Source organism: Nanorana parkeri, unplaced genomic scaffold, assembly GCF_000935625.1.
Source record: "Nanorana parkeri isolate BGI_ZX_2015 unplaced genomic scaffold, ASM93562v1 scaffold590, whole genome shotgun sequence".
NCBI classification, from domain to species: domain Eukaryota; kingdom Metazoa; phylum Chordata; class Amphibia; order Anura; family Dicroglossidae; genus Nanorana; species Nanorana parkeri.
Genome location: NW_017306858.1, coordinates 777,708 through 802,230, shown reverse-complemented (window position 1 = coordinate 802,230; position 24,523 = coordinate 777,708). Strand labels below are relative to the sequence as shown.

The 24,523-nt window shown below is 39.1% G+C and overlaps 1 protein-coding gene across 1 annotated transcript in view; it reads right to left on the bottom strand.

The window, feature by feature from the left end:
- LOC108792007 (solute carrier family 22 member 15-like) overlaps positions 1-24,523 on the bottom strand; it is a 217,932-nt gene that overhangs the window by 127,841 nt on the left and 65,568 nt on the right. Inside the window, exons 6-8 of the mRNA XM_018562674.1 lie at positions 17,655-17,876; positions 5,156-5,296; positions 3,005-3,090 (exon numbers count right to left, since the gene is read on the bottom strand). Of these exons, the coding sequence (XP_018418176.1) occupies positions 3,005-3,090; positions 5,156-5,296; positions 17,655-17,876 (449 nt within the window). The remainder of the gene's footprint in view (positions 1-3,004; positions 3,091-5,155; positions 5,297-17,654; positions 17,877-24,523) is intronic.

The following is a 24,523-nucleotide window of genomic DNA, read 5'->3' as shown; positions in this document are numbered from 1 at the left end:
CAGGGCCCGTTCACCACCCTGCTTCATTCTGAAAGATGACTGGAAGTCATCAGGTGGTTCAATCTACCAGCATCCATCCATAGTTTAAATATCAACAAGCCTCTATATGAACCAAGTCCAAACATTACATGAAAAAAAAATGTTTCAAAATTATATTAAACATAAGTACAGAACTCTTTACTTAAAAGTTGCTTAGTTCCTCTGCTATTTTTCAACATGTCTCTTAAATAGCATTGAACCAAGTTCACTTCAATCATTTTCCTCCAACTACAGTAATGCATTAGGTCTTACTACACCCTTGCTGTTAGGAAATTAAAAATCCAGTGCAATTCTTCTACTTTAGAAAAAATAAAAAAATAAAATCATTTGCAAGGAAGGCAGCCTTTTATTTCAGTAATGGAAGAATGAAGTAAATAATATCCACACTGCGTTCCAGTTTGTGGTTATGCATATGAAGGAAGTCTGCTCCTCTTATAGGAACACACTTAATCTTTACCGAAAATTCTTCTTTAATTTACTCTAAATTAAATTAAGAATGATTTGAATTAACTTCTCAAGGTTATCTATCTCAATATCACAGCTTTACCACCCGGCATCACATGAATATTAAAGATATTTTTCACATTGATATGTTAAAGGAAAGGAAAAAAGCTTTTTTCTATTTCTGGGGTGTGGAAACAGTTAACAGTGTCACGAACCTTGGGCGAAAACCCTTACCCTCCATACACCGATTTCCCTGAGGGTGAAGTCTAAAAGATAAAGCTGGCATTCCACCTGGGACCCCCTGATGGGAGTTTGGAAGTTGCTGCAAACTACCCGCAGGTCACCCAATGACAATCACAGATGTGGAAGAGGAAAGAGATGGCTGCCCAAAGACTAGTATTTAGAAACCAAGGTAGAGCTCGAAGTTAGAAGCATGGGTGGCAAAGTTGCACTGGAAGTGGGCTGTATTGGTAACTGGACTGGCATAGGGTGTACAGGTGGCAGGACTGATAGAAGGATATACTGATAGTTGGTGGTACTGGTAAAAGGACTGTACCAGAGGCAGACTGGTACTAGTAGCAGACTGGCTGATAACAGATCTGTACTGGGAGCAGGCTGGCTTTAACTGGTAGCAGGCTAATTGGTACCTGCAGTAGGTACTTGTACTAGGGTAGCAGAACCATATTTGTGGCAGGCTGACAGGTACTGGTAGCAGGCTGGCTGTTAGGTCTGAACTGGTAGCAGGTTGACTGGTAGCAGATCTCTAAATGGGCTGACTGGCACTGGTACTGGTAGGAGGTTGGCTGGTTTAGGGAGCTTAGATAGCACTGCTAGGACTAACTCAGTGCTTGGTGACCGCTGGTCCTGCTCAAGTTAAATTGGACATCTGGTAGGCCTGAATCATGTAATTAGGCTGTGATACTCCTGACAAAACTCAAAGTTTACTGACAACCTTTAGTGCTCACTGCTGTGACGGACAAGTAGTTTAATACGGTCATTGACAATGCTGAAATAAAGTATGACAGTGGAATATTCATGTGAGTGGTATGCACCTGAGATAGTGAACAAGCATGCACATGATAGATAACCACAGAGAAGGCAAACCAAGTGATGCACTGCACAAACTACAACTTCAGCAGTTATGATCTTTAGAAACCTGCTAATATCGATTTAGTCATCTGGCTAAACAAACTAGAAAAGTTGCTACATATCAGACTTCAAAAAACAACATGCAGCAGGTTAATAGTAACTGTTCTGTTATTTAGACATAACATGTTTGTTTTTTTGGCTATCATGAAAGTTGGTTAGTTTCAAGTAGGGAGTATAGTAAATAGTAATTTGGCAATTCAAACACATAACTGTACTAGAACAATACCAACAAAGCTTCAGCTAGCTTTCTTTACTCTAATGTTATTAGGAGGAAAGGAAAGGCCAAACCAGAAAGAGTACTTTGCTGCAGTACAGGCTACCTGCAGAAAACTATAGGAGGCGAATACAAGAGCATTCACCCTACACAAGGAGAGAAAACAGCATTGACCAGTCATGAATATAGGAAACTCCTGCATAGAGGCAAAGTGTAGGAGTTGTTTCATGCTGAAAACTGGGAGAAATAGAATACCATCATTCAAATAAGAATACACATGGATGGGGGCGTGGCTTGGCAATGGTTCACTGTCCGAGACATCTTTAATCTGTACCTAGACAACCCCCCGGGCACACCCATAGAGATTGACAGGGCACACAGATCCTTGGGCCCTAGACCATAGGACCCGAATCGGCCAAGAGACGTGATATGCAGAATTCACTTTTTCGCTGTCAAAGACAACACCATGCAATGTGCGTGGCGTAAAGGGACGTTGGATTTTGATGGGGCGACTATCCAACTTTTCCCGGACCTCTCCAGACGTACCCTTCTCATGCGGCGTCTAGACGCCGTGAGACGCTCAGGAGCCACCTATCGGTGGGGCTTCCCGTTTCACCTACTGGTTAAGAAACAGGATCTGACGTTCACACTAAAGACCCCTGCGGATCTACCTGCCATGTTTGCCTTTCTGGACACTGAGCGGATCGCAATACTCCTGAGTATAATCTGCTGGAAGACGAGATAGTTACCTGACGAATGGCTGTCGTATAAGCTCCAAACGAAGACATTACAACCACAGAATATGCTGCTGCAATGTTTATGTATCACACTGTTTATCACCGGTCTTACCTGTATTACATATATCTGTTCTTCTCTTTTGTTTGGAAAAGACGGAAAACTTTTGAAAACTTTGAAATAAAGAATTTATAAAAAAAGAATATACATGGATCTTGTATTTAGGCAATATTTGTTAAGTACGTATATCAGCTTTAGGGACAACATACAAGGCAACAATGAACACCGGTACCATCTACAAGGCCCAGTAAATGGATAAGTATTAAAAATCTACAGCAAGCCCATATAATTAATCTTCTAAATATTTGTACAAGATAATGGTTTATAGTACCAACAGTCCTTTCTCACTTATTTTATACTTACTGTTATTGTCTGGTAAAAACATTGAAAATATGCAGGCAATTCCAGCAAATATTAGAAAGCCAGCTGTAGATTTTCCTCGTCCAGACCTGAAAAATAAAGTCAGTTCAAACAATTATGGCAACCTATTAAATCAAATCAATGAGATATTACATTGTTTTTGGTTGCTGTTGGTTATACTTTTCAAACTGCTCCTTGCCTTATGGAATAAGCCCACTTGTACTAACCCTGTGACCATAGGTGTGCTAGGTGTGCTGTGTGTGCCTGGGCACACCCTAATCACCCAAGCACAACAACACTGAAACCATAACAGCGGGTGCCATGTTTTTAGTTACTGAGCCGGTGGAGAGATCACAAAGTTCACTTACAGCTTACCTATGCCAGTGGCTAAAGATCTATTTAAATGAATTTCCTCCAGCAACCTGCTTCAATGTCTGTTTATTCTGCAGCTTAATGTGATAATTTTACCAAAAGTACATGGGGGGAGGAGATCACCAAGGGAACTCTACATGTGGGTATGAATTATTTTTATTACCATGCTGCTTTATCACCTATAAAGCCACTCCCTTTTTACAGGGTGTACCAGGGTGCAGTTAAAAAAAAAAAAAAAGCTTAGACAAAGCATTTACACAGCTCTCATCGGCTATCTTACACCCTTCAGTTTCAGGATGATGAACACAAATAATGGGAGCACTGGCTGCCACTTTTAACAAGCTACTAGCTAGCTTCATCCCACTTTCAACAAGTTTCAAGTAGTGCTGAAGTTTACAAAAAAAAATGCTGAATCCTTCAGGAAAACTTTAAATTGAAGTCAGCACACCCATTCAGATCAATGTATAACATTACCAAAATGAAGCTAAAAGTTGGTATAGATGCTTCAAAACTTGAGAAGTTTAACCAAAGCCTGCATGGTCGCCATGCAATCCTGCCCAATCCACCTTCACAATGCCCAGCAAATGTGACTGGTGGGCTCAGTAATTGTTTGGAAGAATGTCACCAGCACACCAAAAATCCTTTCAGGATCACCAAGTGTTAATTTATTAAGAATCATGTCAAATAAAGACAAGCGCTATCGGGGCCGCAGGGTCCCTTCATCAGGCATAACATTGGGAGCCTTTTAAGCCTAAAGAAGGGACCAAGCGCTTGTCTTGGTGTGCTGGTGACATTCTTCCAAACAATTCATTTGGTCAGCGGTGCCATCCGCAGTCACTATGAGCACCCTCCCCTGCTGCTGGGATATTCGGTAAGAAGTACAACAAGACCTTCATTCATCCTGGTGGGCTCAGTAGCCAACAGAAAGTGGAAGATTCTATGCATCCATATAAGCTCTATTCACAATTTCTCTTTAGGAGCACACTAGGATTTTAAACAATGTAAAACACCTAAAAGTGTCTGAACTTCACTCTAGGCACCAAAAACTTGCCAAACTATCTAACCTAACCTTTAAAGCTGAACTCCAGCTTTAAAAATGTATACTATATATACTAACATTGGTCCAGCTTGGCATAAAATAAGCATATTTAAATGATCCATGGCAGGGCCATGGGGATCATGTAATTTTGAGGTGTCCTCTGATTGGATGAGGGATGGTGCAGAGAGAAAAAATAATAGGCATCCTCAGAATGGCAACTATCCTCAGGAAGCGACCCGCTGTGTTTTACCAGAACTGGGGGAGCAGCTCTGCACAGCGGCTGTTCCTATACCCAGAAGAGGCCAGCTGTGGCTACTACAGTGTATTATTTGATTCCTGTGGCCCTGCCAGGGATCATTTGTATATACCAGAATTGTGGCAACATTTAAGCTGTGTATGCTAACTTAGAGGTCTATGCCTACCTGATTAGTGGGCGTAGTGAGTGATAAAGCAAACAATCCTAAACCAAGATCTAACAGTGTGGAAAGATAATGAATACAAATTTTGATCATGAGTTAAAAATGACCGGTCTAAATATGTGAATGACTTGGAGAAGATTCACTGAGTACAAAATGAGCAAGACTAATTTGATCTACAAATGCAGAAAGAATAACTTCCTATGAAATATTGCTTTATATGAGACTGTATGTTTGCACATTAAATAGAATGTATGCTTCGATCAGCAGAGGCTAAGAGCAGTTCTAAACAAAATGACTCAGAAAGCCATGTCCTTCCATACTCACCAAGACTTTTCAATAAAAAACAGGCAGAGGGGGAATGCTGGAACTTCCACAAGGCCAGACAATGCCACATTCAAATAGAGATTGCCTTTTAGATCCCCAGCATTTAAGGTCAAGCCATAATACACCAGACTGCAGACGTACCTAGAAAGAAAACACATCATCATTGCTGTTGAAAGGTTTACAGATTTCAAGGGCTGCTTTCATGAAAGCCAATTTATCAGGCAGGCGCTCAGACAATGAAGAATGGCTAGGGTGAGAAGAATACTCTTTCCTCCTCTGTTACCTGGGAAGTTCCTGATCTATTAGCAGTATGTTCCCCCAACACCACAGAGGCAAAAGAAATTTCATTTTAAAAACACATTATATAGCAAGTGATTCTTAAGATACACACAAACATGTACATTGGATAATTTTGAAATCATACATTCAACAAATAGAAAAATATTTAGATACAGAAGGATCAGTGACATGAACATGTATTGTAACTCTAGGTGTTCCCAGCCTGGCTTAAAAACTTACATTAAACTCAGCAATTCAATCTTAAAAATGCATTCAAGTACCCAATTAACAAAATTGTATCTTATTTGTCTATCACACGGCTGCAGATGCTCAAATCATCTCTGAATTGGTGCCGACACTGTCCTTCTTTCTGGAGGGTGGCTACCTTTTTTCTCCATGGTCCCTGTGTGTGTGTTGTAAAGTAGCCAACGCTCCAAGCTCACTTTGTAATAGAATATAATTTCAATATAAATTAGTAACCTAAAGATGAGATTGTAGTCCATCGCAGGAGAGAGCGCAATACAGGAGGGTTTAGAGGGTCCTGCTCGTGAGAGCTTACAATCATAGGCATATCAAATTGTTACATGTCATTTTGTAATTTATTTTTAAAATGTTAGTTTCCAACTGCAAAACATTCAATGCAATATAGCAACCTTGAGGAATTCTCTACATGTTTGGTGCATAGGATGCCCCTAGAATTGTTGTTTCCTGCTTCTACAATTGGCTCAGTGAGAGCACTAAGCACTAAGATACCAGCAAAATGTTGGGTATCCCCTGCAACAGCAATTTTATTTTTGGTGAGGCATAACTAGCAAAGAGATGCAGTCAGTGCAACTTTACTCATTAGAACACTGAGAGTGAACCAGGTGGTTATAATGATAGCAGACCTTCCCATTCAGGATTCAGTCTGGAAGGGAGATAGTGAAAGAAACTGTAATTTCAGAATTTCTTTAGAAAGAGGTAGGAATCGGCTACACCGTTTGTTAAAATTCTTGCAATGGACACAGATCTCACACAGAGGATTGCTTTTTTTTTTCCAAAAAAGTAGCATTACACTTGAAATGTTTTTCTGCACAGTTTTAAAAAAGTTAAACACAAAAATTATTCCTGACATTTACATTTCTTTCTGTGCTTGCTGGTACCCTTGTTCATTTTTAAAATTGATCTCCATGTCCCTGTGGAGCCCCTTTATCCTTGGTCTAGGATGCACAGTTTTCATCCAAGATTAAACATTTTCTAATTGGATTCAAGTGGATAAAATGCATAGATTCTGGGTGAAAGTAGTATGAATCTTGTGTGAAAATCTTTATAGATAAAGTCTTAACGTCTATGTAAAACCCTCATTCTACAAGGGTACTCCTGCACTGCAAGGATTAACTACTAGACTAGTCCCCATAGCCTCTTCTCTCCAGGCTCCGGCGGTCTAAAGACACATGACTCATCACATCTAATACTATCCATTAACCTGTATTAGATGTGAGGACGCGGAGGAGCAGAGGGGGGAGAGAGGTGATTGGTCACTGCTGCAGGACCGAGGATTGGGTATTTCCACCTGGAGAAAAACAAGCAGTTAACCCTTGCAGTGCAGGGGTAGCCCTACTACAAAAGGTAATTTTTTCTAAAATCTGGAGTTCTTCTTTGAAGCTAGTGAGAGACTGCATCACATAGGTTATTTATTTATTTTGCCCATACACTTAAACTCTTCAATTCCTTGAGCCATTGAGTACATCGTAGTAAGCTGACTGCAAGTGTTTTGACTACAGTTAATCTTTCATTACCATAACAAATGCACGGATAAATAAAAATAACCTCTGTAAGTGAATCACTGTCATTGCACTTGGATAACGCCAACAGACATGGAAATTATTGCTATTCCTTCAAGACATTCTGGAGATTTTTCCTCTGATGCCACAGCAATACAAAGACTATTGTGAGAGTCAGCAACTTTCCTGTACAGACAGAAAGAGAATGGATGATTGGGCTGCTTAGCTCACACTTTGCAGCAGTCAAGGAGTGGAGCAGTTATTATGGGACCAATGAGAACTTCATTATTATTATTGTTATTACAATAGTATATTTCCCCTTCACCGATTTTAAGCACATCTTGTATGGGACTTTGTGATTTTTATTGTTCTATCTACTTAAAACATAAGCCCTTAGGGCCCGATCACAAAAGATGTGTTGGGCTGCACTGGGCAGCCTCGCCCAAATCAGTCCCAATGTATAGACAAGGCAATCTGCCTTGTCTCCTAGGGTCTCAATCCACACCACTGCACTGTGTTGGTGAACACTGAAAAGAGCACAACATGCATACTTTTTTTCAGTGCGGTTTGTTGCAACTCGCTGTGGTGAATAGAATTGAATGCAATATCACTTTGTGACATTTTAATAAAGTTTTTTTTTCAAAAAAGAAAAAGTAAACAGTGGGATGCACTGTAATCAGCGCATTACACCGCATCCATCACTGAGCACCAGAACCAAGACCAAGCTGCTGATGTGAACGGACAACTAGGAAACGTTTAGATCTTTCAAAAGTTCTGTGGTCCAACTTTTCAGGGCACATTATTTTTTTACCATATCTTATTTACAAATACATGTAACATTTTCTTCTGGCATAGTCCCAGGGGCTGCAGAAAGTTTCCCCTTCCACCTCTTGAAATCTAAAGCCTGTATGGCAATTTTCTGCTCTGACAAAATTATTAAAAATGCATCCAATTTGCTTTTGTTACTTGAACGCCCTCCTTCAGAGATCACATTATATGTGGAATAAGAATTGTTCACAAGTTATTATGATTAAAGGATTACCAGCTCCGGGCTAAAAGCAAAGATGTAAAACGCATCTTAAATATAAAGACAACTCTTCAGAGATAAATCTTGCCGCTCTAAATTATACAACTTGACGATTTACAAGAAGCTGCACATACTTCGTGTACTTTTCTTTTGCAAAGTAATTGCCATCATAATGAGTACTTTGATGAAGAGCCATTTGAAAGAAAATGTTGGTGACAGCTCAGATGGAGGCTTCCATTCGGCAGCACTCCGTGTCATTGTCCCCGCTGCCCTAATATGCCAACATGCCGATCTGCCACATTTGATCCACGAATGGCAACTCAAACCCGGTTTACTCTGAATTCCCAAAACTCCATGGCACACACTTAAAAACAATGTAAATTACAAGTAAAAGCACATTTCACTGGAAACGTCTTATTTAAGTAGGAAAACAAAATTCCAAAATTGTTAAATATCCTCTTATTATTTACTAGACATTTTGAGTTTTAGGTCACCGAAGACTTGTTAGGCTGCTCAAATCGCCAGTGTTGGTAAAAGCTTCTTAATTCATAACCATACCACCTTATGTTATTTGTTGTCTGCCCATGCAGTGTCTACTCTCGCTCAGTTGAATTATTTTAAACTGTTAGGACTGCACAGTGACAGGCTTATCAGATAGTTTAACACAAAAGAGACAGGTAAGATGATAGAATATATTGAAAGCCGCACCATGAAAGAGGTTGCCAAGGCAGATTTTGGAAGGAAGCCAGTAAAATTTAGGACAAAGATGTAATACAAATAATCCGATAATGCCTAAATGTCTTACTTTAAAAATGGATGTTCAAGGAAAATCCTTTGACTATTTGTGACCCATCCCTGCAGTATATATATATATTTTTTGTGCGATTTTGGTAATTGAGGTCTAGCATGTAGTGCAACGTAAATTCAAAGGAATGTGTGGGTAATATACCTTTCTGTGTTACTGTCCAAAGGTGTCACAAACAGAGACATTAGTTAAAATAGGAGTAAAAACCATCTAAAAAAAAAAAAAAAAAAAGAAGAAGGAAATGCTCAATAGACTCCTTCCTATCCACTGCCAGCCAGCCATGCCGCAAAGTTACCAAACCCCCCAACACACCGAGTTTCTCATTTCTAGTCATAGACCTTGTAAACACAGGCTGCAGCTCATATAAGAGCAGAACAGTTGTGCTTATAAATTTACATAGATCTTTAAACACAATTTACAGAAATGGACAAAATTTGTGATGTTGACCATTTTAGAAGAAAACACAAAACCAAACACATTTCTTTTTATCTTTAATGCAATTAAAATTCAACCAATAGGCATCACCATTGCAGCGGAACTAAACTCACCTTTTCTCACCCCGTTAAGCAGTACTTACACCTTCACCCAGCCTTTTTCCAGGTCTGGGATTTTTGTCCATCTTGATAAGCCAGCCCAGAAGGATGGAAATTCCCCATATGTGCAGCGTATCCTGAGCAAGCACAGCTTTGTGTACATTCTAAAGAAGATTGCTAACAGGCAGCTAATGTTGTTTTAATGCACAAGAGACACAGTATGTCTCATCTGCAAATAGAGTCTGTCAGGTTGCAATTTTTTAGTTTTTAACTTCAGTTCCACTTTAAACAAATCATAGCAATTGTGGGAAAAGGCCCTTTATTTTCTCATGAGGTAAAACTGTCCATTCTTCCTGAAAAAAAGTCTCCAGGTCCTGTAAATGTTTTGGTTGTCTAGTATGTTTGAGACCTCCCCTAAGTGACTCAAGGATGTTGAGGTCACTTTTTTCTGCTAAAACCACTGAAGAGTTGACTTGGCCACTTGTTTTGGATCATTATAATAAAACGGGCACCCCATGTAAAGGTTTTAGGCTGAAGAAAGTTTTGCTACAGTATTCCTAAAGTATTTTCCGATAATGTGCTGCATTCATCTTGCCATTATTTTTGACTAAATTCTCTGTAGCTCACAAACCTCCAAAACAGCAGAGATCCGCCTCCATACTCCATTAGTGCCTCATGGCATGCCTCTGTTCATAGGCCTTGTCCACTCTTCAAATATAGTGTTCAAGGTTGTGACCATAAAGTATCATTTTGGTCTCATGTCTCCAAATCATTTTGTTCCGGAGATTTTGTGGCCTAAGGTGTTGTTTGGCATATGGTAAGTGGGCTGTTTTGCGGTGATAGTGAAGCAAAAATGGCTAACAGTTTAAAATTCTTCTAGAGGTATGGAAAACTTAGGACCACAACTGTATGTATGGCAAGCCTTTACAATGCATTTGCAAAGCTGTTAGTGAGTTTCAAGCACATTTGTGAATACTTTAAAGTATCCTTCAGCTCCAGTTTGGGGAGGTTAAAAGAAATCTTAATTGGAACAATGTCTGTCACTTTACACATGCTACCAGCAAGCTTCAGCACTAACTAAAATGTATTGAAAGCCTGCTGAAGCCTACTAACTGCTAAGTGAAAACCAGCATTTCCATTATCCTACCTGTTTAGTCTACCCAAACAGGAGCAGAAGGGTGCCTTAAAACTTTCAACAAAGCTGCTTAAACCTCACTGAAAGCTTTACAATACCTTGTAAAAGCTTGTTGTACACACTGCTCTTAAACAAGCTGAAGCCCATATGCACATAGCCTTAAAGTACCCTCAATTCTGAGATTTCCCTCACTATGAGTTGTTAGTTGTAAGGGATCCAGAGACATTGGACACAAGTTGAGAATCACACTCAAAATGGAAAATGTGCTGCCCAAACCTGACAGATGGAGTAATTAACTATTGAAATAAAAGGTACCAGGCAAATTGAATTAAATGTACATGTCCATTCTAACAGTAGTAAATCTGAAAGACCACATTTTTAGACTCTCAATGAACTGGCAGTGGATGCAGGAGTCCAGAAGTGTACCAATTACTTTTTTTCTCCATTGTAAGACAGTATTTCAAACGAACAGAACTAAAAAAATTAGGCACCAGGACATGTATCCTGGTTCCAGTGCCTTGTTTTTACAACCTTGTACATGCCAAATAATGATCTACTCATCTTGGAACGCATCATCTTAAAATGTGGTTCATTATGTTTTGTACCATATGTGTTTATTTTTCATTGTAACCTGCAGCTTTACAAATCCATGCTGAGGCACTAACCCTATTAATTCTTAAAAGCAATGTCAATAAGTAAGGTAAATTTAATAAATTATCAGCATTAAAAACTTCTTCCTGAACTTTTGAGTCATGAAAACTGCTTTAAGCAAAAACTCAAACTAAGGTCATTCTGCCAATAGCAGAAATCAGCATATAAGCTCATTCCACGATAGAAATGTCTAATAATTAAACTAATCGGTCAATGTTTATCATTCAACCTTTAAGAAAGGCTGGTGTGGTAGCAGGCATATTGGTTGAATTGATCTCTCTTTGAATTATATTCACTAATTGGTAGACATAGCAACCATCTAAGCAAATCTATTATCCACACCATCAATTAAGGCAAAGTATTCCCTTGTATCTAATAGAGTTATATTTTATATGGCAGCTCAATTTCCTCCCTGTCGAGCAGACCAATAATCAGCATCCTAGTCACATATAGGTCCATGTTAAGGTTGCGATATGATTTTAAAAGCTGTCCGAACATTGCGACCTCACGAATAGAGTTGACGAGATACACTTTGGTTATGTACTGTATTATATCTTCCTTGGCTTGTAATCATTTAAAGTTTATGGGCTTCTCTCTTAGCGTGATCTCATAGCCAGTCTTTTAAAAGGCTGAATTAAATGTAACATAATTCACAGCTTTAATCTAGCTCAGGATATAAAAGAGCAAAAAGGGAGTATCTAGTGGTCTCATTACATTTTGTCAACAACTAAAGATAAGAGCTATTAATAAAACGCCCTACATAATGCCGACTGAGAAAAAACAAGAACAAAGATAATAGCCATAAAAAATTAAATGCATGCTTTTTATTTTATCGACTCTTTAAATACTGCCAGTGTCTTGGAGAAGCACATCTTGTATCCATCCATCACTTCAGTTATGTCTAAGGGGTTAAATTTTCAATTAACCTGCCTCTATTAGGTAGAATTACCTAGTAATGTTATAGCCATAATTAACCCGAATGAACAGTGGATGTAAAATGGTTTCAATACATCAGTAATTGGGTATCTGTAACTTACGTATAGACAAATGTATGCCAATAGCTTAATGCATTCAGACGATGGGTTACAAGTGAAAAATAGGTGCTTTGAATTTCTTTTTATATTACTATAAAATGAATGGAAGGAATTATAAGATTCAAAATTAAGCTTTTTTTCAGCTACAAAATTAAAAAAAAAAAAAAAACAACAATTACATTGATAGCGTGTAGCAGTAAATGGTTTTTCGGAAGCAAGATGATCTGCATCATTGGCGACATACGCCTAAGCCTCCTGTAAATCAGTTCATTCTACTTGCCAGAACAATTAAATGCTTTTAGAAGAAAAAAAAAAGTAAATTTGTTAACTAAGACAGAAGGCAGACAATTTTACAGTTAGAGAGGCGCAGGAGACCCGATACCGACAAGTGCAGATAGTTTTGTTTGATGTAAAGCTTTTATGTCCATTGGACAAGCCAGTTAGAACCAGAGTTACTGTAAATCCTGAATAAGGAAACAAAGTTATTGAAATGTCATAAATCAGAGTGCATACTACAAGAGTAAGTGCAGCTTTGCTCATCCCTGTTGGCGATTTGTGAGCCAGTCTAGAGATAGGGAGGTCAAAATGATAAATGTTACCCCTGCAAACCGAATTTGCCTGGATATATTAAAGGCGCAAAGGTTTTTTTTTCACAGTGAAGACAAACAAAAATGTATTTATCAGTTAAAAGTGTAAAAGATGATCTCCAGGACAGAGAGTGCACCTACCAAACATCTGGAACAAGTAAAAAAAAAAAAAATCACACTTGGGTTTAGGCTGAGCAATGTTGTGCAACATGACCTGTTGTATGCTTGTATTTCCAAGTCAAATCCAACAAGGACAGCAACAATTGTTTGAAGAACTCTCCCTACCAGAATATCTAATGCATAAAAAGGTAATTCAGTGTGGAACCGGTCACCATACTAAAGCTAGAGCACCCAAAATGTCCCCTAAAAAGGTCATACTGCACAACTCCATGCCTCAAAATCAATTTGGGAGTATGGCAGAAATGTGAAGGCCAAAACTTCTAAGCAGTCGCCAAATGTTAACATTCAGTGGGGGCTGAAGAATCTAGCAGTTCATTCAGAAACTCAGGAGAAGTAAAGCACATCATGCTGCAGGTGAAATGTATTGTAATCCTAAATATGTGGGTTGGGGGTTGAATATAAACACCAGCTAACTCCCCACTTGCTTTTCAAGTAGGGTAATTTCAAGCATTTTTTTGCTCTATTAGTCAGTGAGCTTTTCAACTGTGAATTACAACTAGCGATTCACTACATTATATCAGCTGTATTTTTAAAGAATATGGGCACTTTCAGAAAAAGTGCACTTATTTTTTTTGCTCCCTTCCATGACCTTACAGATCCCATACTCCCCCTCTGTATACTTATATCAATTGGTCGCCTGCAGCCTCCAATGGTTTGCATTCCACATCTCAAGACTCTCCTGGCGGCAGCTGAGCAATACAACCTAAGACCTAAAAGTCTATGGGGCTCGTCTCCTGGCCAGGAGACAGAGGTAGACAATTGAAGCCTATGGGGCTCTACTATGCAGGAGCGGCCAAGAGAGCGAGGACTTGCCGGGCGGGATGTAAACTGATTCTGTTACCAAATCAATTAGACACAAGCAATGATTGGTGCTGCATATCTTAAAATGTATTTTTACTTTTGCAGCCTAATTGGGATTCCATCTATTTTATATTTGTTACATGTTCCGCTTTATATAGAATTACTTTAAATATGTAAACATTGATGCTTACCATCTTACTTGCTCTTTTTCGAGAAACTCTGAAAACAAGGGTTTTCTCACATTTTACTGCAAAAGTGGAAATATATTTTAACAAATTCTGCTGCCTCTCTGATGTGCCACTGGAATCACCTTCAGTTGCTTGAAAAATGAATAAGGGTAGATACACACACCTACCCCCAGCAAAACCACAACCCGGGCACTAAGAACTGCATTTTAGGAATGTGGTGGTGGGCACTAAGAATGTCATTTTAGGGTTGTGGTGGTGGGTGGCTTGGTGGTTGAAATATCAACCCACCCCCAGAAGCTCACCTTTATTACAGGGATCTAGCAGCACTATTGAGTTAAGACGGGTTTCCTATGCCTGTCTGCTTTGCAAGTCAAACATTACTTGTGTTTCTTTGGAGCTGCTTACAGGACTTGCATAAAGGAATACCTGTAGTCTAAGCACACCTTGTTATGTGGCTTACAAAATGAGAAAACACAGTGACGGGAATTTATCAATAGCTAAATTAGGACCCCACCTGGAGCTCCTCCCACTGGTCCAGCACTGCCGCTGACTCGTCCCCGCTCTCTCCGGCACCTGGACACAGTGAGTGAGGGCAGATTTGGGGAGGGGATTTATTAAGCAATTATGTATTGATTGCACTGTATTAGCAGTATATGTATTACATATACAGTATATACTGCTAATACAGTGCAGACAATACATAATACCATGAATGGATTAAATGATCCGTAGTACAGGGCTACATACAGATCATTTAATCCATTCATGGTATTATGTATTGTCTGCACTGTATTAGCAGTATATGTATTACGTATACAGTATATACTGCTAATACAATGCAGACAATACATAATACCATGAATGGATTAAATGATCTGTATGTAGCCCTGTACTACGGATCATTTAACCCATTCATGTTAGCAGTGGAGAATTGTATATCTATACTATCTATTTGTGCTGTACATATACAGCACAAATGTCCCGTACATTGCAGCATTAGATTTACAATAATCACTTGCTAACATGAATAGGTTAAATGATCCTTAGTGCAACTACATGTTATGTACTATGGATCATGATTTAACCTATTCATGTTAGCAGGGGATAATTGTAACTCTATTACTGCAGTGTACGGGACGTATGTGCTGTATATGTATTATGGATCATGATTTAACCTATTCATGTTAGCAGGGCAGAATTGTGAGCGCCTCCCACAAGCTGAGCACCGAGATGCGATGCAGCGATCCTGCCCAGCGCCGACTACAAGAGGCATCGCGTGAGGCTACGGGGATCGGAGTGAAACTGTGAGTAAGGGAAGCTGGGATGGGGCTGGCTGTAAATCTATTGCTATAGTGTACTGGACGTGTGTAATGTATATGTAGTGCATATATACAGCACACACCTCCACTACACTCCAGCAATAGAGTTACAATTCTCCACTGCTAACATGAATAGGTTAAACCATGATCCATAGTACATAACATGTAGTTGTACTATGGATCATTTAAAGTCACCTGTCCCTTTAAGAAAAAGTATCGGTAATTGGTATCGGCAAGTACATGAGGGGATGTACTTGTACTTGGGCCTGAAAAAGTGGCATCGGGACATCCCTAATTTTCATATCTTAACTTAACAAACTAAAGAGAGAAGCTGAATGGTTATCATGCACAGCTGCTCCAGATTTTGATAAATTCACCCCAGTATATTTTCAGTTCATCAGGAGCATTGTTATTTAACAAATGAGAAAGCATACTCCGTTAAAAGAAGAGGCAGCTAACAAAATGACATTTGGAAAAACACTGTATATCTGTGTATGATATTAACATGTTGATCCCCAAATTTTCTGTAATTTTTCCTAATTATAGTAAAAAATAAAAACCCCAGTGGTGATTAAATACCACCGAAATAAAGCTCTATCTGTCCCCAAAAAATGGTATAAAATTCATTTCAGTACAGCGCTGCATGACGGAATAAACGTCAGTCAAAGTACCGCAGTGCTGAATACTGAAAAATGGCCTGGCCAGGAAGGGGGTCTAAACACCTGGTCTTGAAGTGGTTAAAGAATACTTTTAGGCTCAGCACACCTTTTTATGTAGCTTAATGCCTGGGGCTCTGAGATTTTTTAACACATAGAAAACCATACATCAGTATTCAGCTGATTAGAGGATAATAAGGCATTCACTGGTATTCTGTTATTTTGAAATTATATTTACATGTTATAACTTTATATGCGATTTTAGTGATTGGGTCTATTATAATTTAAAAATATTTGCACTGCTGAGACTGGTGACATGTCTATTTAAAAAAAAAAAAAAATCTGTAGGCTTAGCACACCTTTTTATGTAGCTTAATGAATGAGGAAAACAAAGTTTCAGCACATTAGAAATACCCTTCAGAGAATTATAACACATAGGAAACCATACATCAGTATTCAGCTCATTAGAGGAAACAAAGACATGCCCTGCTATACATTCTCTGGCATACATACCTGCCTATACAGACACAGGCTGGCTTGAATGTCTCCCACCAAAAGAAGAATTATGACACAGTGTTTCTATAGTGTAATGATCACCTTGGACGTGGCGGTACAAACGTGATCCTGTGGTCCTTACACACTGTGGCATAATTTCACAGTTGAAAGCACACAGTTCTCAGTGCTTCTGGTCCCAGTGAGTTGATTCACAAAGTCACTTTGTTTAAGACAATGGGGGTAATTGATCAAAGCTGGAGCAGACAGAATCTAGAGCAGTTGTCCACAGTAACCAATCCGCTTCTATTATCAGTTTGTTCACTTAAGCTTTGAAAATAAAGGAGAATTTGATTGGTTGCCATAGGCAACTGCTCCAAATTATGTCTGCTACAGTTTTGATAAATTCCCCTCAATGTGTGTAGAACCCACAGAAAACTATCAAAAAATGATATTCCAGCTGTCTGACAAGAATAAGCCATTAACAGTCAATCGTTGATTAGTTGTTTATAGCACAGCTTTTCTTTCTGTACAATATTAGAGAGCCCCTGAGCGCACCTTACAGGTTTGGATATTAGAGCAAGCCAATCTACAACAAGAGCCAATATCTAAGCAAATACTATACTTGATTCAGAAGGAAGTAGTAACATTACAAAGTGTGTCACAGTGTATTAGTGCCAACAGATAATAATGAAGTTTAAGGCTAAAATGTTGCTTTTATTTAAAGAAAGTTTTGTTTTTTTAAATCTAACCCTACAGAAACATTTTTCAGTGATTTAGATACAGTTAACTCATAATGACTGGATGTGCAACACATTGCTGCTATTATCATTTACCTATTGTAACTGCCCCTATGATTGTGTAGGCTTTGTCGACAAGGGATCTCATTCCTAGGGTCATGTTTGTATATGTATTAAGGTCATGCCGCATTAGGTCTTCACTTTGCACTTGTTTGTATATAACAACATAAACAGACAGCTTCACTTTAATGTGCAACAAGAAACAGAAAGAGCACACAAATACAACTTTTCCTGTTATTTTACACATACCAGATATACATCAGAAGCAACGTTCTCCAGAAAAGCACTCCATATTTCACCAAATCAAAGACACTGTGCGCTGAGTCACCGCTTCTTGGGGTTCTGTTACATTTCTTTAATCTGACTGCAGAACCGTCTTTCCCATTGCCACGGGCTATCTGCCGCAGTACTTCTTCTGCTTTGTCCGTATGACCATGGGAGTATAACCATCTTGGGGATTCAGGGAGTAAACTAAGAATACAATAGCATATGTCACTTTTCTTCACATGTAAAAGCAGAAGAAAACACTGCATGTTATTAAATCGTGTGTTAAAATTATGTGTAGCTCAAGGGTAGATGATGACATCCAGGTATACAGAATTTCTCACTGCATATCTGTGTGATTTATTGCAGCTCTGTTCTACCCTAGGTTTCTCCTATTTCATGTTTTACAAACTGAGATCAAATGCAGGTGAAGCCAGAGAGTGATTATAGGTTACAAAGATCATACAGAAAGACTAACAAACCATGGAGGGGGATTTTGACTTCCAGAGGTGAAAACAAGAATGGTATGAGTCTCATCACTTTGTTTAAAGCTAACCTTACCCTCCTTTACTATATACAATAAGCATGAGCATTGTTCCTGACTCAATAGAATGGGAGATTCCAATGATATTGTCTACATTAAGAGCAAGTAATGACAACAGAGCATAGTGGCATTTGGCATTCATAAAAGCCTATCCAAAATTATGCCACTGGGCTATTTTCGTACTGTGCTCAAGTTGAACTGGTGTTCTGGGTTTCATTCGCACCATGGACCAGGGCAAATCAACAGGTAAGCTCTAATGACACCCTCCCCAACAGCAGATACTCGCCTTTCCTGCACCCCTCTAATGCACCATTTAGCCACCAAGAGTAATGAAAGGAAGTCCTTTCTAAGATCAGAGTCATTCTAGTCAGAATTTACATAGGTGCGAGACTCTCTCCCTGCCGCTATGTGACAACACCAGCCCCGGCAACGTATCAACGTTGGTGAATGTCAAATTCCTCCACACCCGTGAATACTTGGTATATTACCTTTGTTCCCAGCTGATGAACAAAGCATCAGAGAAGAAGAGGAAAGATATGTACTAATGGAGAGACTGACACAAAAAGTGTGCGTCTATAAAACTATTGTAGGTACACAGCCTCTAAGGTCACTTAAAGTGGAACTTTATCCAAATTTTTTAAATAACAACAAAAAGGCACCTTTAGAAATGTTTAATCATGACAATCTACAAACAGATACTTATAGATAATTCCGGGCTTTTTATTCTTTGCATTCTTTATTTTTCTTTTCTTTCCCAGTCTTCTGACATTTTTACTAAGGGCAGAATAATTTATCTCCCTTTACTTCCTTCTACTCTGGCACATGTGACTAGGACATGTGACCATGCACATCACTTTATGAGAGGAAAAATGCCTTTCCCTGAGATCTCATGAGATTACAGATGAGATTTCCCAGCAATGCTCTGCTAATGTTACCATCCCAGGATGCAACGCTTTGGCACTTTAGATCATTTGTGCCAGCAGTGGACCAGGAAGTCGATGAACTCTATATGTAAGTAAATAAAAAAATATATATGTCTGTATGTTTGTTTAACTAAATGAATGTAAGATGATTTTATATCAGCATGCAGGGTTGTATTGCTGATGTGATTTGTAGTGAAAGGGGGTAAAGGTTTGCTTTAAAAGGACATAGACAGATTGGAATGTACTGTAAAACTGTGTGGAACACATAAGTTACTATACAAGTGAACTAAAAATGAAAAATGCCCTGCACCATAAGCTTATATGAGTTTGTAAAAGAAAGAATGAAATGCCAAACTGTGTGGAAGAAGGCTGGCCTTGCAACCCATATTACATAACACTGCATGTCTATTTTACAGAAATATAAATCAGACTTATTCAATAAGGCAAAGAGGAAAGGAGCCAATAGCAACCAACCAAAATGTGTCTGTTACTGGTTTGATTAGAGCAGCACGGAGTCTAGCGCTGACTTTCTGCTTACTGCATTCCAGACTTGCTTTTTGTACCGTTAAATGAATACGCCTTGATATGTTCTGAGGAAAATAGGTGAACTGAGGTGTTGACAGTCAGGTGTGAAGACGGCGGAATAGCTTGCATTCCGTAGTGAAAAATGCCAGTTTAACATTACCAGCCAGATAAGACAAGACAACAATGTCTCTTGCCTTAGGGATCAATGAATACACTTGATTTATATTAACTCAGATCAGAGGAAACTTTCCATCACATGAGGGGAAGAAAACAGAAAAATAAAATGTTTTCAAAACATGAATAAATAAAATGTCAGGGAAAACATGAAATATTGGTGTTCCATCGTTACCGTTTCCTTACACATACACCTTCAATTTGCATAAAAAAAAAAAAAAAAAAAACAGAAGGGAAAAACAGTAGCCGCACTAACCAAAAAAAAATAATGAAACAGCTGTCAGCTAACTTGGCAGTTATTGCTGTTTCCTGTGTACAATTATTTATACAAATGTTTCATTTTCTGCAACAGTGCCTCTACATTTTTTGTCTGGATGTTACAATATTTAAATGAGCACTGAAATAGAGGGTTCAATTTGAGCAGTGCTTAAACTATAGGGCTAATGTGCGAGAACTGGAGGGAAGGAAATACAGAGATGCTGTGCATAGTGACAGAACAGAGTTGGGACTCACTCAATAATTATCCTAAAAAAAAAGTGCCAACATAACAGATATTGCCACACATTGGACTCTAGAAAAATGACCCACGAGGAGACCCTGTTCATATAAAATTCCAATCGAAAAGGGGGCACAGACACATACGGTAAGGAAGAAGACCTTGACTGCATGTGATTGGAGAGGTGAATTTTTAGGGACCATTTGAAGAATATCCAAACTTTTTTAATTTTAGGTTGCGTAGGCAAAAGTGAAGACCTTGGTCAGGTTTTTATTGCTCATACATGTATGCAGAGAGGACACTAGCAGGTCAGTAGTGGAGAGCAGCAATTAAAGGAGTATTAGTGTGAGTAGAAAGAAAATTTGATGGAAGATGAGCAGTGACTTGGATTTTATTCTTAGGCTAATGGGAAGCTGAAGAAGGGACTGGCAGAGAGATGCAGATAGGAGAGGCGGGAGGGACAGATACATTTTTCTGCAGCATTCATGCTAGATTGTAGAGCCAAGAGTCCTGTTATTGGATTACTGGCTTGGAGGGTAGCAGCGTTCAAGATGGGAGATTATTATGGTATGGACAAGGTGTCTGGTGGTCTCAAATTAGGAAGAGCCACAATTTGGACTGGTAGGTGAAAATTGCAGGACTTAAAGATGTTTTAAATAAACGGCATAAAAGCAAAGGTCGAGTTAAAAGCAATGAACTTGTGAGGTACGGTAACAGCGCCATTTACAGTAAGATATGTCCAAGAACAGATTGTAAGGCAGATGAGAGTATATGATTCACTTAGTTTTATAATGGCTGATTTTTATGTACCTCTAAGACATCCATTAAGAAATGCTGGACAGAATATTTGACATTATATTTGGAACAGAGGGAGAAAGGTCAGGGGTGGAGAATAGATGCGACTATCATTTATACAGGTGCTGCTGGAGGCCAATAGAGGAGATGTTTGCCAAGAGTAGTAGCATAAAAAGTGCAAAAGGAATTAAAATAAATCAATATCTATGCAGGTTGTTCATGTCATCAACCTGCATTGCAGTGGGGTGAAAAATCTGTCTTTGCACCATTATTTCTTTATTCATTTTACAGGGGCATCAAGGTAAAAACTGTAGCATGAAAACACCAATTACAATGTACCTATACTATGGTGAAGAAAAGCCTATTTCTTTCAAAACTTTACTACAGCTTTTTATAAAAACATGGAAAAAAGTTCACAGTAACACATTTTAAAAACACATGGTAATATATGCATTAGTGGGATGAGGAGAAGTTCTGTGTAAACTCAGAGTTGTGATATGAAGATTATACAAAGCTGTAGACTTCCTCAACACCATCTAGCAACAGCATAGTGTCTGAGCAGCCAATCCCCAGCATTTTCATGTGTGGAAGCAAGTCAGATGTTCCCCAATGGCCAGAAATACCAGCTGAGTCACTTGACTTCCACAGGGGACAGCAAGGAAAGGCAGTATAAGCAGTTGCAGGGCTAGCATTAAAGTGACACCGGGGATTTTAGTGCTAGCTGTGACCGGCAAGGTGAGTATCAGTGTCACTTTGCCCTGAATGGATAAGGTAACAGTGTCTCTTTAACCCCTTCGCAGCCACGGACGTACCCGTCTCTTTCTCCCCAGGATGCCTCTCCCCGCTCTCTCCCCTGGCTGTCCTTCCTCGCTCTCTCCCCTCTCTGCCCCTCCTCGGGGCTGTCCCTCCTCGCTCTTCCCCCTGGCTGTCCCTCCTCGCTCTTCCCCCTGGCCGTCTTTCTTTGCTCTCTCCGCTGGCTGTCTCTCTTCGCTCTCTCCCCTGGCTGTCTCTCTTCTCTCTCTCCCCTGGCTGTCTCTCTTCTCTCTCTCCCCTGGCTGTCTCTCTTCTCTCTCTCCCTTGGCTGTCTCCCCTCACTCATCATCCTAGCTGTCTCCCCTCACTCATCATCCTAGCTGTCTCGCCTCACTCATCCTCCTGGCTGTCTCGCCTCACTCATCCTCCTGGCTGTCTCGCCTCACTCATCCTCCTGGCTGTCTCTCCTGGCCATCATGCTTGATCAATATTCGATTATACTAACTCAGTGGGTTTTCTTCTGAAACAAATCAAAGTCTTACTCAACCTGTACTGTATTGCCCAACAAGTGCTGCGCCATGAATAAATGATTGTCTATTGCTCTCATACCTCCACAATAGCCGAATACCTGTGTGTCTTGGCCTGTCCTCCCGTGGTGCTAGTGCGGCCAAAATGTGTTGGATGCAGCAGGCGGGGAGGTGCAGGACGCTTCTCCCTGCATCCAAGACATTCGGCCGCACTAGCACCAGGGGAGAGAGCTTGGGACAGGGAGCCGACTTGCAATCGACCTAAAGTATTGCTACGATAAACTATTAGAGCAATATTTTGATTTAAAGGAATTTGTGTTCTTGTGTAGCAAAATTGGCAACAGTGATCCTTGAAGGTTTTCTTCCTCTGTACCAAAACTGTCATAGCTGTCAGATGTTGAACTAGATAGACATTATTTGTATCAACCCTATTAAACAATGTAAAATAAAAGCATGTAACAATGTAACTTACAAAGAAAGAAGAAAAAAGAAAACACCGGGCGTGTTGGCCACAAATGCAAGTCGTCTCCAGTCTCGAATGTAATAACCCAACAAGGCATATATCGCTATGCCAATAGCAAAAGTGAGATTTGTTAGGGAACCTAAAAAAGAGAAATATAACTGTGAAACATTTTTATAAAGAATATATATAAGAATGCGTTAAAGGCCATTAATTCACATTTAAGACACAAATTTTAATTTTCCTAAACTTAAAGTCTTCAACCTCAAACCTAAAATGATGCGATTGGAACTACAACCATTTTTCTTTCTACTTTTGGACACCGCAGGGAAGGGTCACAATTATTATTATCCCCAAAGGGAACATTCACCCTTGCCACAATAACAGGTGACAGTTGTCAAGGAGATACAAAGTAAACAGAAATCTAAATTTTGACATTTATCACCAAAACAAGGTATTTGTAGAAATCTCCCAATGAGTATCCTTGTTTCGGTTATAACAATCAAAGGTGGGACTTTCCCCTAATTTCTAGAGATTGTCCTATTTCCTGTCTTGTCTATGGTAAAGGACATGAAACAAAATCTTCCCAAAGAAAATACAGATAAAAAAAACATTTGAGGAGGTTCTAACTCTTTCCCACTCTAGCCAATCCAAAAAAAAAAAGAGTTTTGGTTAAAGTTATGATGATATACAGAATTTCAATGAACAATTCAGACTGTTGGGTTTGCAAAATGCAGACGTATATAGTGTTATATAGAACAGGTGATGCAATCACTTATGTGGTGGAATAATAACAAAAAGACACTCTCAGAAGATCACCAAGGGTTAGCAATATTGCTATATTATCAGTGTCTGTTTCACAAGTGCTTACACACAGTCATCAGCTGGCTCATATGCACAAAGACTTTGCAGTCTATGGGCAGAAGTAAGCCACTCTAGGATAAGAATACATGCAGCCTGTTCATTCTTAGTTTACCTATTGCTTAGAGTACTTCAGCACACAAACATACTTTCTAAATAAAAAAGCTAGTAAATATATTAGTTTCCCACAGAATTATCAAATAAACATCCTAAGCTGAAAGTGAGTACTCAGTTTGCTGCAAACTCTTCAGCACGTATTCCATGCAGCATTGCAGAACATGATGAAGACTTTCTTGATTAGGAAACAAAATATATTTGTGTGTTTGGAATGCTGGCTGAAGTTATGTTAGACTGTACTCCTTCATACGATGGAGTGATCTTTTTATAAAAACAGTGTTAATGACATATAATGTCTTGATTAGCTTACATCATTTTTTAATTAGCTGTTTCAGAGGATTTTCTAATTCCACTCAACATAATGAAAGATTACATACATCATCATCACTCTATGTCTAACCCTACAGAATAAAACTTTTCCATAAATATTTAAAACCATCTATAACTATTTAAAACACCAGACATTGAGGAATAAATTTCGCCTTTTTTAAATATTACTTGTTTAAAACGTTTTCATATTTATATTCCCTACATTTCTCCCTCATCCTTGTATATTGCAAATATTCCATCACTCTTTCCATCCCCTATTATTTATCTTCCTTTTTCATGTCTTCTATTGTCCCGTTTTTGGTGTGTGATCATTTAAAGCTCATCTCCAGGGGGGGGGGGGGGGGCACTC